Raw genomic sequence first — 16,933 nt, 5'->3', positions numbered from 1 at the left:
AGAGCAGTCCCTTAAAACTAAAGATAGTCTGCTGACCAGGGTGGCTACCATCTCACAGACGGCAGTTTGGTTACCTTGTTCATCGCCCACTTTCATAGATGGCGTTGCAATACCGCTGAAGTACATCATCATCATCAGTGCCAGTGTTTGCACTTGGCTCTTGGCCAGACTTCTATGTTGGAAGGAATGCTTGCCCGGTGCTACGTGCATGACATCAGGTGCATGGCACGAGGCGTGTGGAAAGAACGTTTTATTCTCTTCACTGCGGTACCCGTGCAGGTGCAGCGGAGTGTCCCACATCCTCCCTTTCAAACCGCGACGGCAGAATTATGCACCGGCCACTCTTGCTGCGAAAATGGTCGCTGCTTGTGAAGATAAGGAGAAGATAAGGGTATAACATTAACCGAGGCTCTGGGGTTCGGGATGAGGGGAAGTCTGAATCTCAGAACCGTAGAGGTGACGAAGTGATGAAGAGGTGGCTGGAGCAATGGTGGAAGAAAAGAAGGGAGGTACAAATGCAGTGAAAAGTGCTTGGGAAGGATGAAAACTAGAATTGCTGGGGGGTGGGAGATCAGGAAACAGAGCGCACAAGTCGCTAAAATTTGTTATTCAACAAAACAGGCAAGGCAGTTATTCACAACTGACACCCCCCTACAAAGGTAGAGAGAGAGAGAGAAAGATCAAACCTTATTTAGAAAACCGGGTTAGGAAGGGAGGGGGGGAGGGATGGGGTCTAGCAGAGGACCAAAGGTCCACCGTGACCATCAGCTCGCGAGGCGACCAGCACCTGTCTGGACTCCCCGGAGCTGCCCACAGTCTGCTCCCAAAGGGATGAGGAGGTGACTCGGGAGTATTGGTCAGCAGGACACTGGCACAGAGAGTAATACAGAGTGCCCAGAAACCGCAGTTGGGGCAGTGCGGGGTGTTTGTGTACTAGGTGTGTGTGCTTATAGTATCTGCCACATGTGGGCAGCTTAGGGGGATAAGTGTGGGTGTAGTGGTGGGAGTGTGCTACGGAGGTGGTGGTGGTAATGAAGGGCAAGTTTCCTGAAGGTGAGGAGAGGCTGAGTGGTTTCATTTTCATCCTCAGGAGGCCCGTGTATATAGATGTACAAGAAGCAGTGGCCCTGGAAGTGAGGGCTCGCGCATGTGCGTTTGCTGCCTTGTTTAGCACCTATGCCGGTTGCCGGTGCTCCTATGCTCTGTAGAAGAATTTTGAGGACTATGGGGGATACGACACCTTTTGTAAAGCGCTGGATGGCCTGCTGCGAGTCTGATAGGATGGGGATTGGGGTGGGACTCTAGGAAATCGCAAGAGCAATGGCCACTTCCACCACATTTGCGGATGAGGCAATGCGTGCTGGGGCGTTGATGACAGGTACGGTAACTGCAAGGGCATAGGCCGGTCTGTATGGGTTGCATCTACGTAAGGGTAGACCACTGCACGGGCCTGGGCTCCAGCCGGCCCAAAGCCGACTACTGGCAGGCCCAGGCTTGAATTTATGGGTCCGGCCGGTAACAGTTCCGACATGGAGTGTAGAAAAGAATGTTACACGTGTATTCTGAGTTTATTTTCCCGCGATTCTTGATGTTAGTCGTACACATTGTTTTAAAAATGTGCTTTGCTATGTCTATGTTTATTTTCCCGCGATTCTTGATGTTAGTCGTACACATTGTTTTAAAAATGTGCTTTGCTATGTCTGATACTCACTATACTGTAAATTTAATGACATTTCATGTACTGCATCAACATTTTGGGGTATAACATACCAAAGATACGATTACAAAGAATGTTCCATCAAGGAAGGGGTTAATTTAGACAACCTGGAGCTTTGTACCTATGTCTATGTACACGTGTATTTTAGATGTCACGCCCATTGAAATGCCGCTGCCGAAATCGGAAATCGAACTCACGTGCTAGAGAAACACCACCGCTAAGCAACCACTGCAGGTAAAACATTTCAATGCACGTACATACTTGTGCATTGAAATGTGGAATGAAAAATTTCAGCAATACCAACTCGTGGCAGAGACAAGCACATGAAGTTGCCAAGAATATGATCATCAAAGCTGTGATGGTGTTTCTCATGTAAGAATACGAGCTATTATTACACTGATGTGACGTGAACTGAAAATGGTGTAAGCTAAAAGTACATGCACTTCTTTATCATAATTTCTTGCATTTGAGTTAATGATGTGCTCTACAGACTACATGCTCTGTATGATTGACCGCTACGAAGAAACTCAACCAAATATATTATGCAAATACTCTGCAGCGCCTAACCCCAGGCCTGGTTACACACACACAAGCCCTCCCTAGGTATAAAAATCAATTTACCATGCCCGGGCTAAATGTTACGGGCCCGGGGCGGACTCTGACTTAATTAAGGCAGGCTGGGGCTCGTCCTGGGCCTTAAAATCAGGCCCTAGCAGTGCTCTAGTACAGAGAGTGTTGGGTTTGGGCGTGTAGTTTTGCAGGGTGAGTAGCACGAGCTGCTCGGCAATTGTCATGGCATATGGGATGCATGTTACGAGGAATCAGTTGGGGAATAGTGGACATTGCGAGGGATGTATGCCCTGTGATTCGGGGTATGCAATGGCCCGAGGGTGTGTTGGAGTCTAGCGAGTCGCGCTGTACAGTGAGCCTGAGGTTCAGGGGTGGTGTAATGGATGCCTAATGTCACTAGGGAGCAGGGCCGCGTAGTATGCCTTGGAAAGCATGGCACCTAGGCGTGTGTTTGAGCGTTGGTGATTTGAATGTAGGGAAGTTAGTAGAGTATGCGGCCGATCAGAAAGCTGTGTAGTAAACGCAGCTGGTCCAGCTCCGTGAAGCTGCATTTGGTGAGGTGGATAGTGAGTGATAGCGAGACCAAGGACTCCCAGCTCGGCGCCACTAACCATTATCCACATCATACCATGCATCAGCCGTCCCAGTCTAGCCATCTGACGCATCTGTGGGATGCGCCTCTCAAGCGCCCGTCTATATGAAGTACGTTTGCATGAATGCGGCAGTAGGGCATCGTATTGTTTCTTTCTTTCTTTTTTTTTTTTTTGCGCACATTTATGTACAGCGGATCATAGAGCAGTGGGTTCTGCGTGAAGCGTCCGCCAAACACATCACCCGCACTCACATGCTGGTTTAACTTCTCCCACGTTCGTTGCTCTGCCTCGGCTCGTCGCTTCAGCCGCTTGACTCCGGCTTCCCTGGCTCGAATTTCCGGACAAGCTTGCCGCAGCCGTCGCCTGGCCTCGGCTTCGCGCGTCCTCAAATCGGGGTCTTTTTGCCGCCTCGCCTTGGCAGCCTTGGCTTCGCGCACTCGTAATTGGGGGTCCATTTCGCGGCGGAGACGTTTCATCTCGGCCTCCGTGGCCCTGAGCTCGGGGTTCGCCTGTCGCCACAGCCGTTTGTATTCCGCTTCCCTGGCCCTCCGCTCCGCATCTGCTTCACGTTTACGCCGCATCGCCTCGGCCTCCCTGGCCCTGACTTCCGGGTGCGTAGCCCGCCGGAGTCGTTTCGCTTCGTTCTCGCGTGCCCGCAGTTCGGCATCTTCGCGCCGCTTTCGTCGCATGTACTCGGCGTGCCGAGCTTTGGTGACCGCCTTCTCGGCGTCCGTCTTGCGGGGCCTCCCTCGCGGTCGAGCAGCGGGTAACGTAATTGTCGCAACCGCAGTACTCGGCCATGAGGAAGTATCTGTAGTGCATGGCAGCGCATCCATGGACTAACAAGTACTACGGCCACACAACGGGAAGAACCTCATCTCCACCCATCGCACGTGTATCAAGACGCTGAGGTACATGGAGCTGCATCCACGTGACCAACGTCGCCAACGTCACGTTGGCTTCGCCGGTACCGCCGGTACTGCCAGAGAAGCGTAGTGGCGGCGTTGTAAACTACCGAGGAACGACTACTTGATGGCGCCGTACACAACTCTCGCAAGACCTTAGACCAGAATCGCACCTCCATGTTCCCAGGGCAAGATGCGGAGCTTCTCGAGCCCCTCAAACGAAAACAAGGAGCTGCAGAGTAGGCAAAATTATCACAGAATACAGAGTGAAAAGGAGCACCGAATGAATTATTTGACAGAGAAGCCTTCCACGCAGTAACATCCATGAAGAAAAACAGCTCACCGGGAGACGATGGCATCAACATATAAAATGCTTCGAAACCTAGGCGATAACCAAATTACAGCTTTAACAAAAAACGAGGAGTTATGGCTCAAAGGAACTGTTCCCCTGAACTGGAGACACTCCAGGGTGATCTTTCTCCCGAAACCAAGGAAATCTCCCAACATAAACAACCTGAGACTGATCTCCCCGACATCTTGCCTAGGGAAGGTGCGCGAGCGCATCATAACGAATCGCTTCACGAACTACATGGAAGACAGCAACATGTTTCCACACAGCATGACTGGTTTCAAATGGAACCTTTCAACACAGGACGCCTTCATACAAATCAAGAAAGCAGTCCTAGATCGCAAAATTCCTGGAGAAAACATTATTCTGACACTTGACCTCAAGGGAGCTTTCAACAACGTCTCGCACACGGCCATACTGGAAGCCCTAAATCAAATAGGGTGTGGGAAGCGCATATACAATTTCGTCCTGGCCTTCCTCATAAACCGAACAGCTACTATTGGCATAAAAGACTTGAGATCAGAGCCTTTTACCCAAACAAACAAAGGAACCCCTCAGGGTTTTATCATATCACCGCTGCTTTTCAACATCACAATGCTCAAAATGACTCACAAGCTCCGCAAACTCCCAGACATTGGGCATGTGATCTAGGCAGATGACATAACGATATGGGCAACAAACAGTTGGATCACGCCAAGCCAAAACCTAAAACCTACAAAACGCCATCAACTGAGTAGTCAAGCTGGCAGCAAACAATGGTCTGAAATGCGCACCTGAAAAATCGGAAGTAATTAGAGTACATTGCTACGACAAAGCAGCCTGTAAAACACCAATAAAGATCATAATTGGAATGGAACCAATCCTGGAAAAATGACAAATACGAATTCTCGGAATTATAGCTCAGAGTAATGCCACAGCTGAAGAGGTTATAGCCAGACTAAAGAAAACGACACTACAACTCGCCAAAATTGTTCGCAGGCTCACAGAGAAGAGGAACAGCATGAGAGAAGAGGACACTTTAGGCCTGGGTCAGGCAATGGCCATGAGCAGAATCACCTACAGCCTACCATACCACAACCTTACCAACTCAGACAAGAAAAAAGTTATCATACAAAATGCCTACAAGGCAGCCCTGAACCTTCTCCGTTTTACCACAACCGAGAACATGGATAAACTGAGCCTTTATAACACCGCTGCAGAAATAAGGGAAGCCACCCTCCCAGATGAGAAACAACGCCTGGCAGAAACAAAGGCAGGACGAGCCGTACTGTGGGCGGTCGGAGACCCACCGGAAAGGGAAATCCTGGAGAAGGAGCGCTAATGCCAGAGCAGCGGAAACACATAAGACCTTACCCCTCCCTAAGAATATGCACCCAGAGGTTCACAAGGAAAGTAGGAAGGCTAGGACGAACTTCATCCGGAGAAAATGGAGCAATCCCGACAGTACAGTGTATGTCGATGCAGCAAGCTACAATGCCACTACGATGCAGTGGTAACCACCAAAGAGGGAGAAATTTTGTACTGCCTCTCCCAGAGAAACACCACAGTCAAGCAACTCGAAGTGGGTGCAATACTTTTGGCCATTCGGCTGGGAGAAAAACAGCAAAGAAGCTTTAACATCGTAACCGACTCCCAAGATGCAGCACGACTAATCACCGCTGGCAGAATACCTAAAGCCATGCTAGCCGCATTGGCCACGTGTTACTCTGCCACGCTAGCCCAGTGATATGTGACCTGGTGACCTTGACTGACATGACCCCAATGTGCAACAAGTGGGAACAAGTCGTTTATTGATGTCCACAAACGTACGTAGTTAACTTCCATTATTTTCACCTAGTTATTGTTGCATGTTTATTAGACACCTGCAACTGTAAGTTACCTGTACATTAATCAATTGCTGCAATATTATTGCTTCGCAAGAGAAACATCGCTTCAATGCCATATCAACAGTGCACAGATGTGGCCCTCGTGGTGAAAAAACGTATCTATAAAGTCGCGGTAACGTTGTAGGAAGCATCGCTTGAGCATTAAAGCGACGTTTTCTAAATGTTACCCGCACGTTGGCAAAATATAGCTCGAAAGTTACCGCAAAATTGTAGCAGTCATTGTAACTTCATAAAAACATTGCTTGAACGTTGAAGCAATGTTTCTTGTATGCTAACTGCATGTTAAAAGTGTAGATCTAAAGTTGCTGCAAGATTGTAGCAGTGTTATCATAACGTATGAATGGTACAGGGATACGCTTAAATGTGGTACGCACATTGCGAAAATGTAGGTGAAAAGTTGCTGCAACGTTATCAAAAAACGTCTCACAAATCTTGTTCAAATGTGTCCCGCACGTGGCTGGAAGGTTGCTCCAAGAGTGGAGCAACGTTGGCGAACGTCAGAAACAACGTTATCCAAACATTAGAACAACACCCTTCAAACGTTGCCCCCATGTTGGAGCAATGCTAATATCATGTTTATGCAATGTTTCTGGGAAACATTGCACTAACGTTAAAAAAAGCGGACATTAGCCACGTTTTGGCAACGTTAAGGGGAAACGTTGCAAAAATGTTCGGGCAACATTCTCTGCTACCAGGGGCAGCAGCAAGGCTCCGAGGGAGCGAAGCCATATGAAAGGCATAGCATGCGTGCCAGCGGCTGAAGGTCACGTAGCGGCCTTGAAGGTGTAGCGCTGCCGAGCTTTCGCCCCCAACTGCTCCTGTACAGAAGCGATTGAGGACGAAAGCTCGGCAATGCCACACTTTCAAGGCCGCTACCTTCAGCTAGCTGCTGGCGCGCAGGTGAAACGGCTGCTTTGCCTGAGCTTCATCGCTCTGTGCCAGCTGGCCGGCTGTGCGTGCATTTCAGCGCAAGCGAATCGCGTGACTTGGCAAAGGGTTAACGGCTGCTTCGCCGGCGCTTTGTCCCTCAGTCTTGCCAGTGCAAGAACTCCAATCGTGCCACCAATAATGCGCTGGCTGGGCAGTCTGCACGCACCCTTTAGTGCAAGCAAAAGGATGAATCCAATCATCCAGTAGTTATAGCTAGAAGGCAGGTTGCAAAATCTCAAGTAAAGGCAAACTTTTCACGAAAAACGGCCATGTTTTTTGACCGCCAATATCACTTTTTTGTTGTTGTTGCCAATGGCATTCAATCCCCTGCACAAAGGTTTCAGTGCGCAGTCCGCCGAAGTGTGCCTCCAGTTTTCCTTTTTTGTACATTTGGTTTGTTCCGAATAAAGCGGACAATGCCGCCTCCTAGGTTTACATATTTCAAGGACTGACCACTTTTCACGATGATCTTAATTGATTCTTTAGAACGCCGTCACTTATCAGTAACTCGACAAAGTTCAAACGAATGTTTGAGGCGCACAGCGTTTTCCTTTTCCCCTTTTTTGTAGGGTACAAACGTCACGTATTACTAGGCGCACACGAAAAAAAAAAAAAAAAAATGTTTGTCTGCATTTTTCATAGCCATTCGTGAATCTGGAGTATTTCAGAGTGCTTTTTCACATACAAATTACAAAATACAATAAACAAGATCTTGTAAAATAATGCTTTTGTTGTACTTTCCTTTGAGACTTGATGAAGGCAAAACTGCAGCAGGTTCCATTCAACAAAAAGATGTATGTCGGCATCAGCTGTCGACATACAGTGGCTATGAATCATGTTGCGCTATTAATACGGCTAGCTATAGGTCAACCAGGTATTTCACTTACGTACTGGTAGACGCAGGCACAGTCGGCTGTACAATGATGCACCTATTTATTAGGCATGGCACTGGAGGGGTGAGTAAGCAGGTCGGACCTTAGCAAAGATGGCTGAGAGAGAGAAAGAGTAAACGTGTTTATTGCGAAAAGCAATGGGGAGGAGTCTTCAGTCCAAGACCCCTTGAGCTTTTCCAGCCTCAACAGCCCTCAACACCAGCAGGCGCTGGTCATTGAGGTCGGAGCTGGTCAGACAGAGCTCTCTCCCAAAGCTCGTAAGAAGAAATGAAGGGATTTCGCGAATGTAATGGGGCATGGGCGCAGCCCCCTACCACATGAAAGAGCATCCCACGGGCTTCGTAGAAGTGGCTTAGCGGGGAATATACGGTGGGGTGCAATATATGGCATTTAGTGGGATGGGGAAAGGTATTCGTCTCGAGTGCACGGAGCGCCTTCCATTCCTCCTCTTTTGTTAGATGTTTATGCGGTGCTGGGCAGGTGTTACGTCCTAACTTATAGTGCTGTGTTATCTCGTGATACGTGATCAGCAGGGTTGGCCTCTCCTGCTCGCTTCCCGGGGCCCGGCGGGATAACTATCGGGCCAACAGGTGGGCGGTTTCATTGCCCGGGATGGCAGAGTGGGCGGGTGCCCATATGATCATGATGGTTCTGTCTGGTGGACGCCAGCAGATGATTTGGTGGGTTGTCCGGTGAATTCACCCACATCAGAAGTTACGGCACGCTTGCTGTGAATCTGTGATGATTACACTAGCTTCAGTTTGCGTTATAGAGAGAGCGATGGCCGCTTCTTCCACTTGTAAGGGGTCGTATCCGGGTAGAGATAGGCTGCTGACGTGCTTATCGTGCAGGACAACCACGGCTGTCATTGCTCTTATGCCAGGATAGGAAGACGCGTGCGTGTATGCTGTAAGTTGGTTCGACAGACTCGGTCACGTGAGTCGGCGGCATGCGCATTTACGCCATCGTCATTGAACTACGGGCTGACCAAGAAACCCGCCACGTGTCCTTTACTCGGAGATTGCACAAATGGCAGCAACTGGTACACTCCTCAAACAGGGGATTGCTCTACTTAACTTATAACTAATAGCCATGCGACAAGATAAATTATACTCATTCCCATACAACACACGCAGTACAGTGTGCACAGTAAAAATATGCCAAGATGTCTCCAGCTTGCATTTTCATAAAAGGATAAATATGATTTCGAAATGCTCTGCATAATAGCGTATGATGTGCCCACTCTGTGTTGTCTTGCACTAGCACATAAAATTGCTGTGTTGCTATAGTACGATTACCCTGATATATTAAATTCTGTGTCTGCTTTTTTTAACAGCTAAAATTGTAAAAGCCCTTACGGTACCTATACTGTTGTGCTTGAAAAATGTAAAAAACAGCTTGTGCGTAAGCAAATGCTTACAAACATGATTTGATGCAGTCATGCAGAGCCTGCCATTACATACATAGTGCTGCACATGCCTTAAAGTTCTTGGGTCTGTTTCTGTCCAGGTTTGATTGAAAGTATCCATTTAATGTATACATCTTCCATTTCTTTTCATAAAAAATTTAGCATATGACCTTCCTGCATCTAACAGGAGTCAAATTATGTTGTTTAGATCAAATCGTTTTTTTTACCTACATGTACAGGTATGCACAGACAGGTTGCTAAATGTAAAATTGTGCACTTGAGGGAACTCAGACTTCCACATGATTATCAACTGAATGCAGCAGTAGCCTTCCTTATTGTACTCACTAATAATAAAAAAAAAAGAAGAAGAAGAAGAAGAGAGACCCTTTGTGATGTATGCACATGCGACCCATCTAAATCACTAAAGCATGTACTTGCTCTGCTTTAGGGTGACAGAGATGCACCTCGTCCATCCTCGCTTCTTCCCCAAGCTTATCCCTGCTTCACAACAACCTGGGCCCCTCCATATCCAGACTTCCACGATGAACTCTGACCCCTGATATTTCGTTTCCAGAAGTTCAAGATGTACCACCATGGCCCGCACAGCACCTTAATGAAGGGACACCCCTTCCACAGTGGTGAATGAGGGCGGCTATCAGAAGTTTACTTCCCCTGAGCTTTTTGCGTGAACTTGAGGTTGATGACAGGAGCTTTACAGTAGCTCTTACAGCAAATTTTTCTTCTTGCACAAAGTTCTGTACTTAGAATTTATTCTAACTTGTTTTTATATGCATTTATGGCACTTTGGATACAGAAGTTTGAACGACTGGCTTAAAATTCTCTTTCCAGAGCCAAACAATTTTACTAGCTGCTATGCCAATATAATCAAGGTAGAAGGATGCAGCTCTACATTACTTGGAAACATAAAACATCAAACCACCGTTTCATTTGCACTTCCGTATTAAACAGCGTACAGCTCAGATAATGATAAATCTCTTAAAGGAGCTCTCCGATGAGCACTTTTGTAAGAATACCACTTGGCAGCACACAATCTTATGACATAACAACAATTATCATTTTGGAGGTTGACTTCTCGCTGGAAGTACATAGTTGTTATGCAGCTACACCCATGATGTATCACACAAATTGAAGAAATTCGCCGAACGTGTGAATCGTCAGGTCTTATTATCTGCCCCCTAGAAGTTATCCAGGCTGCGCAAAATAAACAGGCCCAGTTCCAACGTAGATCCAGCTTGCTCAGTTAATCATCACACAAGATATGTTGAATGTGTGGAGGGGGTAATCTACGAGATTCCCCTTCCATGTGGTAAGAGTTGCATAAAGGAAACAGCCCGTCGTCTAATTGACAGGCTGCGAGAGCATGACGACGTGCGGCAAGGTTTGGGTGTGCATCTCAGCTGGCACTGTCGTGCCTGTGACCAGGCAGGTTGCAAACCATTGTTTCACGAATGCGTTGTGGTTAGCCGCTGTGGTCATGTACTAACCTAAGGGATTATCGAGGCCGAAATAGGATGTGAAGGAGGTAAGTGCATAAGTATGCCCTCCATTTTATAGTCACAAAATGATTAAGCTATTTAGCGCACACCAGAACGTGAAAATCTCAAACTGAACGGCTACTTGTCATTATCACTGCTCTCCCGCTGATTTGATAGCCGTTTTATTCTGTTTACTTTCACGACACATTTTTACGATGTAGCTATTCAAACTGTTGTCACATTTTGTTTGATGGTTGGAAGCCGGCGCTTGTTTGTTGTCCCTTCCTCTAAACATGGTCTATTTTTTGTGCTGTGGGCATCATGGAATACATACTCGGCAGCACTGTTACTGTTTTAAAGGGGCCCTAAATAGGCTGCCAAATGTTACGATTTTGCGTGCGCAGTCACTGGAGTACTATCCAAGGAACGTCATCCCGCAAAAATTGTTTAAATTCGTTAAGTATTAGCCGAGTTATCGCTCATTAAAAGGGGCCACCCATAAGGCCTGGGGCTCTCCTCCTCTAGTAGCTCCTCCGAAGCACTGTGGAAGCCGCGACGTCATCGACCCGGCGCAAGACCACCGAGAGAAACAGGGCAATCCAACACCCTCCTTGATGTACGTGCAGTCATTGGCTGCGCCAAGCCCCGGGCGCGCTTTTTTTTTTTTAGCACTCGACGCGCATGCTCCGCCCACCTGATTCCGGTTGCACGGTGAGCGCTGTCGCTGTGGTTCGCGTTCGCGGCGCCGCACTGGGCAGTGTCTCGTGCGTCATAGAGGCGCGTCAGAGCCGGAAAGAACTGCGTCAGAGCGCGCAAGTGTGGCGGCAAGGTATGGTTGGTGAGCCAGGAGAGAAAGTGAAATCTTTTTTTCGTGTTTGTGCGGCCCCTGCTTTACGCAGAGGTGTAATATTTGGTACACGTTGTCGTGAAGGGGTACTCTAGCGATTGCGCGATTTAAATGGCGACCTTCGGAAGCCTATTTAGGGCCCCTTTAAGGGGGCCATGCAGACAAAATACAAGCTTGTTTTATTCGAAAGATTTCGTGTTTTCTAGTGCCCCAGCACTTGCCTGGGAGCAAATGCTTTATTCACTGAGTAATTAATCAATATAAGTTAAAATTTTTATTCTCCCGCCAAATTGTGTGTTTTAACCACATCTGCAATGACATCAAAGGAACTGCTCTGCAGCCGATTGCGAAGCCTTGTTTACCGTTTGTCAACGTAGATGGTGCCACCATACCGCGAAGGGCCGTTTTCTGCCTTTGCTTTGTTTTCAACCTTGTTGGTCCTGACAAGGTGTCGGCACCCCACGCCAGACAGTTTCGGGCCCTTTTCTACCCCCTCTTCCCCCCCCCCCCCCGAAAACCTGTTAGCCTATAGCTTCAACTGCGTTTCTACCTGGCTTGTTTTTGTTGAGGTACAAAACAATCGTTTCGTGAAACATGGTGTTCACTCGACAAATATGGTCACGTAAGATGCCAACCGGCCAGTGTCGTCCGTAACAACCCCAAAGCGCCGCACTGCTATGCAGCTATAACAGGTATAGTGCGCGCAGTTCCAACAGCAGTACGCATCGGTACTTGTATGTTCACATATACTTTTGTAAATTCCACTGTTTACCCCACCATTCTTACTGCTATAAAAAGAATATGCCCTTAATTTAAGCGCAAATAGCTTGTTCGGCAAGCTTATAAGCCCTTCCTAATCTGAGTTTGCTTTTACCGGCCTAAGCCAATCGCACAGCTGGGCATATATGACATCATAGGTTCTGTTGCAGGAAATGAGCTAGTGGGTCACATGGCTATTCCCTTTTTTCCTAATTATATCACTTAATTGAGCAAAGTTTGCGTTAAAAGTGGTGTCAGTGTGGTTCTAATGAGGCAATCTTTTGAATGAACCAAACTTGTGTTTTGTCTGCATGGCCCCTTTAAGGAACTTGGTCTTCTGCCAGTGTCCGGCCTGCTTGGTAAAGGCAGCACGCATACAGAGAGTCCGTGATCCTATTAGGTACGACTGTGTTTTGTACATGGTCACAGCATGAGCGATGGAAAGCGCCTCGCTTGCGTCACACAAAGGGTGACGAGAAGCAGCAGGTGTGGTCACATCTTGCGGGAGTAGACATGCTGGTCATGTGCATAGAGTGTCCTGAGGTGGCAGACCTGAGATTCTCATTCATTGATTATGGCGTTTAATGCACTAAAGCTACATTGTGGTGCATGGAAGGCTCTGGATTAATTTTGACCACCTTATGATCTTTATAACGTGCGCCCAAATCTCGACACGAGCATTTTCACCTCCATCCGAAAATCAGCCACCGCAGCTGGAATCAAACCCAAGTCCTTGGGCTCAGCAACATAACGCCTTAACCACTGCGCCACCACCCGCAGTTTAGCCCCGAGCTTCTCTGCAGCCTTTGCTATAAGTGGGGGTCGAAGGCAACACCAGACGCTGGGTGGAATAAATTGAGGAGCATTGCCCAGGTTTGGAGATGCTCGGCTGGGGTGAGGGCGAGATGTCGAAGGTGGGAAGTGTGGTGAGCTTCACCAAGTTTAGACAGAGTGCTGAAGATGTCTTCCGTTGGAGGTACATGTTGGTAGGCTAAGGGCTGCCTTGTACAAATCAAGCCTGCTGTGTTCGCTGGGCTTGGGGGCATTGAAGGGCATGCACAAGCTGATCTGACTAGTAGCATGGCTAGGTCAGGTTCAGATGTATTGTATTCCTTGAGGCCGTGTTTCGGAACACGTACAGATGCGGCGAATCAGGCAGGTAAGTTGGGTTATTGTCACTCGGAATGGGCAAGTGAGAAGTTCAGTCCCCAAACCATCGTGATAAAATGGTACATCAATGAACCGAAGGACGCGATCACTTCAGGTATTAGAAAACCAGCGATGTTGACTTGAGAGTCCGACGTTGGTGGGGCAGTAAAGGCGGCTTTGATAAGACCACAGTTCTCAATGATAGGCTGTCCAAGCAAATCTGGGCCGAGCCTACGCGAGTGTTTAATTGTTGTACAACTGCTAATTGGTGGGAGAGAAAAAAAACACATTAAAAACGTTTACAAACGTCGCACTTTTAATGTGTTGCTTACCTACAAGAATTTTTTAGCAACTTTAACAGTTGAGTAAACTTCTCTGAATCCCTCCCCCCCACTCCCCTTGATTTTTTTGCGCAAGGAGTACTTACTGGCACCGGCGGAGTCTCACCGTCGATGTCAACAGGGTACGGAAACGCGTGGTGGCGTTGCCGACGACTCCAATAACTGCAATGGAAGCGAGCCGCGTATTTGACTTACGCTTGAATCGCGCCATCGTCGTTGCATTCGAAGTATTGTCGAGTGCAAGAACGACTGTACTGTACTTCATTAAACAATGACAGCTATATAATCCGACTAGCGGACTTAATGAGTTACAATGAACAGTGATAACCAGTTGAAATACGTAAATGCTAGCGCACCTGCATTGCCTGAATACTGATGAGACGCAGACATCACGAACGCGCTTGATGCACCCGAGAGCTCGTATTATTTCGACCACCCAACACTACCAGATAGAATGTGAACACATGCTTTCGTTGCAGTCCCTGCTGATTTCGAACTTTAAAAAAACGTATGTTTCTTCATAAAGTTCTACAATTTAGCGGCCCGGTAGTACCTGCGTCTTTGTGCAGCGTTGTGCGCATCGCGACGTTGGTCGTCTCGCATAGCTCGCCGCTTGCGTTCCGCTTCCCGAGCGCGATCTTCGTCGGTGAACGCCGCCCGCCGCCGTCGTTGACACTCCCGTTTCTGCTCCCGCCGTTGCTCTTCGTAAGCACGCTGTTCTTCCGGTGTCCTCACTATCCGCGGCCTCCCCATAGCTACTGCTGGACACAAATGAAATCCGATGCTCCGCTGCTGGGCGTTTTGCACACCGACTGTTCATCGCTTTTGCCACCTTTGCGCCAGGCAAAAAATGCGAAACTAGCGCCTAAACAAACACGCGCAGAGACACGAACGCATCGCTGGGCTGCAGTCAGCTGCAGTCATGGAGGAAAGAAAAACATCCGTATAGGGGGAGAAATGGCTGGAAACGCTGATTGGTCAATGTGTGTGACGTCATTAAAATATGCATGACGTCATTATTTTTTTGGCGCTAGATTTGTTTGTTTAGTTGTTGTTTTTCCCCAGAAATTTTTCCCTAGTCTTTGGTAAAGCGCTAAAGCTTAGGAGAGGCCCTGACGTCACGCCCAGCGCAGCCGGAAACGCCATTTCTGTAAGTCGAATGGCGGACCATTGGCCCTCCATGCCATTGGCGGACTCTTTTTGCCTCTCTCTCTCGGTGCACCTTCTCCGCCTCCTCCATCCTGTATCGCCTCTCTTGTCGTCTGCATCTGCCAGCGCCGAGCCGGCGGAAATCAGCTGATAGGCAGGTAGAAGGCCGTTTTGCAGCGCGTGACCGTGAACCTAAACGCACGGTTACACTGTTACACGTCTTCAATGTGGCCGCAGCAGGTTCGTGAAGCGGCTCGCTCTAACAATGCCGCAATGCTCGGTGCCAGGCTGCAAGTCGCGATCGGTACCCAAGGAATTGGGCGTCACTTTCCACCGGTTAGTGCATCATTCCGCTGACAAGTATTGCTGTACATTGGTGTGCATTCATCCTTTGTTTGCAATCGCCGCCGTTTATAGGTTCCCAAGCGATGGAGAACGCCGCAAACAGTGGGCGAACGCCGTGCGGCTACCGGACTGGAAAGTGCCCAAGTTTGCGTTGCAGTTTCACTGGCAATCCCAGAGATGACTAGTCAATTAAACGGCCGTTTTATATATATAGGTAAGCAGTACTTCATGCAGATTTCACGCTAAAAAATTGTGGAATGTTTTTACCGTTGTTCGCGTGCCTTCGATAGAATTTTTTGCGAAGGAGGAGGAGAAGGAGGAGGAGGCAAAACGTTTTATTGAGTAAAAAAAAATGAGAGGGTGGGTGGCGTCAATAAACTTTTTTTCGCCAAGTTTCAACTTGTCTCAGTGTCAATAAATTCAAGGTGATATCAGTTGAAAACGTTCATACACTAACCTCGCAGTATGAAGCGTTGAAAAGCGAAATCCAGAGCGAGACCACAAAAAGATCCAGATTCCAGATCCAGCACTCTTCCAGTCAACAGACGGACACCTACTAAGGTAATAGGACGATGGAATTATATCAACTGGGAATCTACCTTGTAACAGTTGCAAAGGCACTGCCGCGCATTGCCGGCCTAGCAAACTATATATTGCAGCGGCGATAACCAAAAAATTGAGTTGCGAATCGTTCGGTTGCAAGTCGCCTACGTACTGCACACCGTGTATCACATCCCGAAAATCTACCTGACGGGTGTCCGCGCGTACATAGAGTTCGCGCGTACGACGGGACGGCGCATTCGCGATATCTGCACTTCAATAGGTGCGTCGTGATCGCGACCGGAGCAAAAGCTTGACGTGGTACAAGGTGCACTTGCAAGTAGAAATTAAATGACATATTCACATCGGCGCAGCTGTCGCAACTCGCAGCATCCTTTTCGAATTCCGCAAGACCACAGCGCAGCAAAGCGAAGCAGCAATCTTCGCAATCGGACGACAAGGCAGGCGCTGCCTTTCCTCCATGACTGGCGAACGGCGGGCGGGCTGTTGCTAGGACGCCGTTGCTAACGCGACTTCCAATGGCCGCCGAAAACACGTGACTTCCTCCACACTTTTGCCAATGCGCGGGGATAGCTGGGGGCCTCTCCTAAGCTTTTTTTTCCTCCATGGCTGCAGTGAACTCGAAGCTTTCTTTGCACACTTTACAGTGGACAGAGGCATTGGTGAACTGTGATTCCATGGTCCGAGGTCCCATTTGAGCAGGATCCTCATCATTTTGCGATGAAAAACAAACAGCAGCAGCAGCAGCTACAACAACAAAAAAAAATGCTTAGCGGCCGGCGGCGGCGCCGCTGTATTAGGGTGCCTGCGCTGTATGAATTCGCGCGGCCTGCAGCTACTTTTTGGAGCGAAAGCCTCAAATCTCTATGGTTCATGGAACTTTTGACCACCTGGGGATGTTTAACGTGCGCCGAAATCTCGTACACACGGGCTTTTTTGCTTTTCGCCTCTATCAGAAAAGCGGCCGCCGCGGCCAGGAATCGAACCCGCGACCTCGTGCTCAGCAGCGCAACGCCGGCGGGCGCTAGTTCGTAT

At 48.4% G+C, this 16,933-nt stretch overlaps 1 protein-coding gene across 5 annotated transcripts in view; it reads right to left on the bottom strand.

The window, feature by feature from the left end:
* Positions 1-14,753, bottom strand: part of LOC144145602 (uncharacterized) — a 28,089-nt gene extending 13,336 nt beyond the window's left edge. For 3 of the 5 annotated variants that reach the window (XM_077677267.1, XM_077677269.1, XM_077677268.1), the window contains exon 1: positions 3,132-3,838. In XM_077677267.1, the coding sequence (XP_077533393.1) occupies positions 3,132-3,716 (585 nt within the window). In that variant the 5' untranslated portion in view covers positions 3,717-3,838. Of the gene's footprint in view, positions 1-74; positions 218-3,131; positions 3,839-13,929; positions 14,006-14,396 lie in introns of those variants that run through there. The other 2 variants (XM_077677270.1, XM_077677271.1) reach the window with 2 other exon arrangements.
* Between the last annotated feature and the right edge of the window lie 2,180 nt (positions 14,754-16,933).

Source organism: Haemaphysalis longicornis, unplaced genomic scaffold, assembly GCF_048455015.1.
Source record: "Haemaphysalis longicornis isolate Haplotype H1 unplaced genomic scaffold, Haemaphysalis longicornis Haplotype H1 scaffold_7, whole genome shotgun sequence".
Lineage (NCBI taxonomy): Eukaryota > Metazoa > Arthropoda > Arachnida > Ixodida > Ixodidae > Haemaphysalis > Haemaphysalis longicornis.
This window is presented reverse-complemented; position numbering and strand designations above follow the sequence as displayed.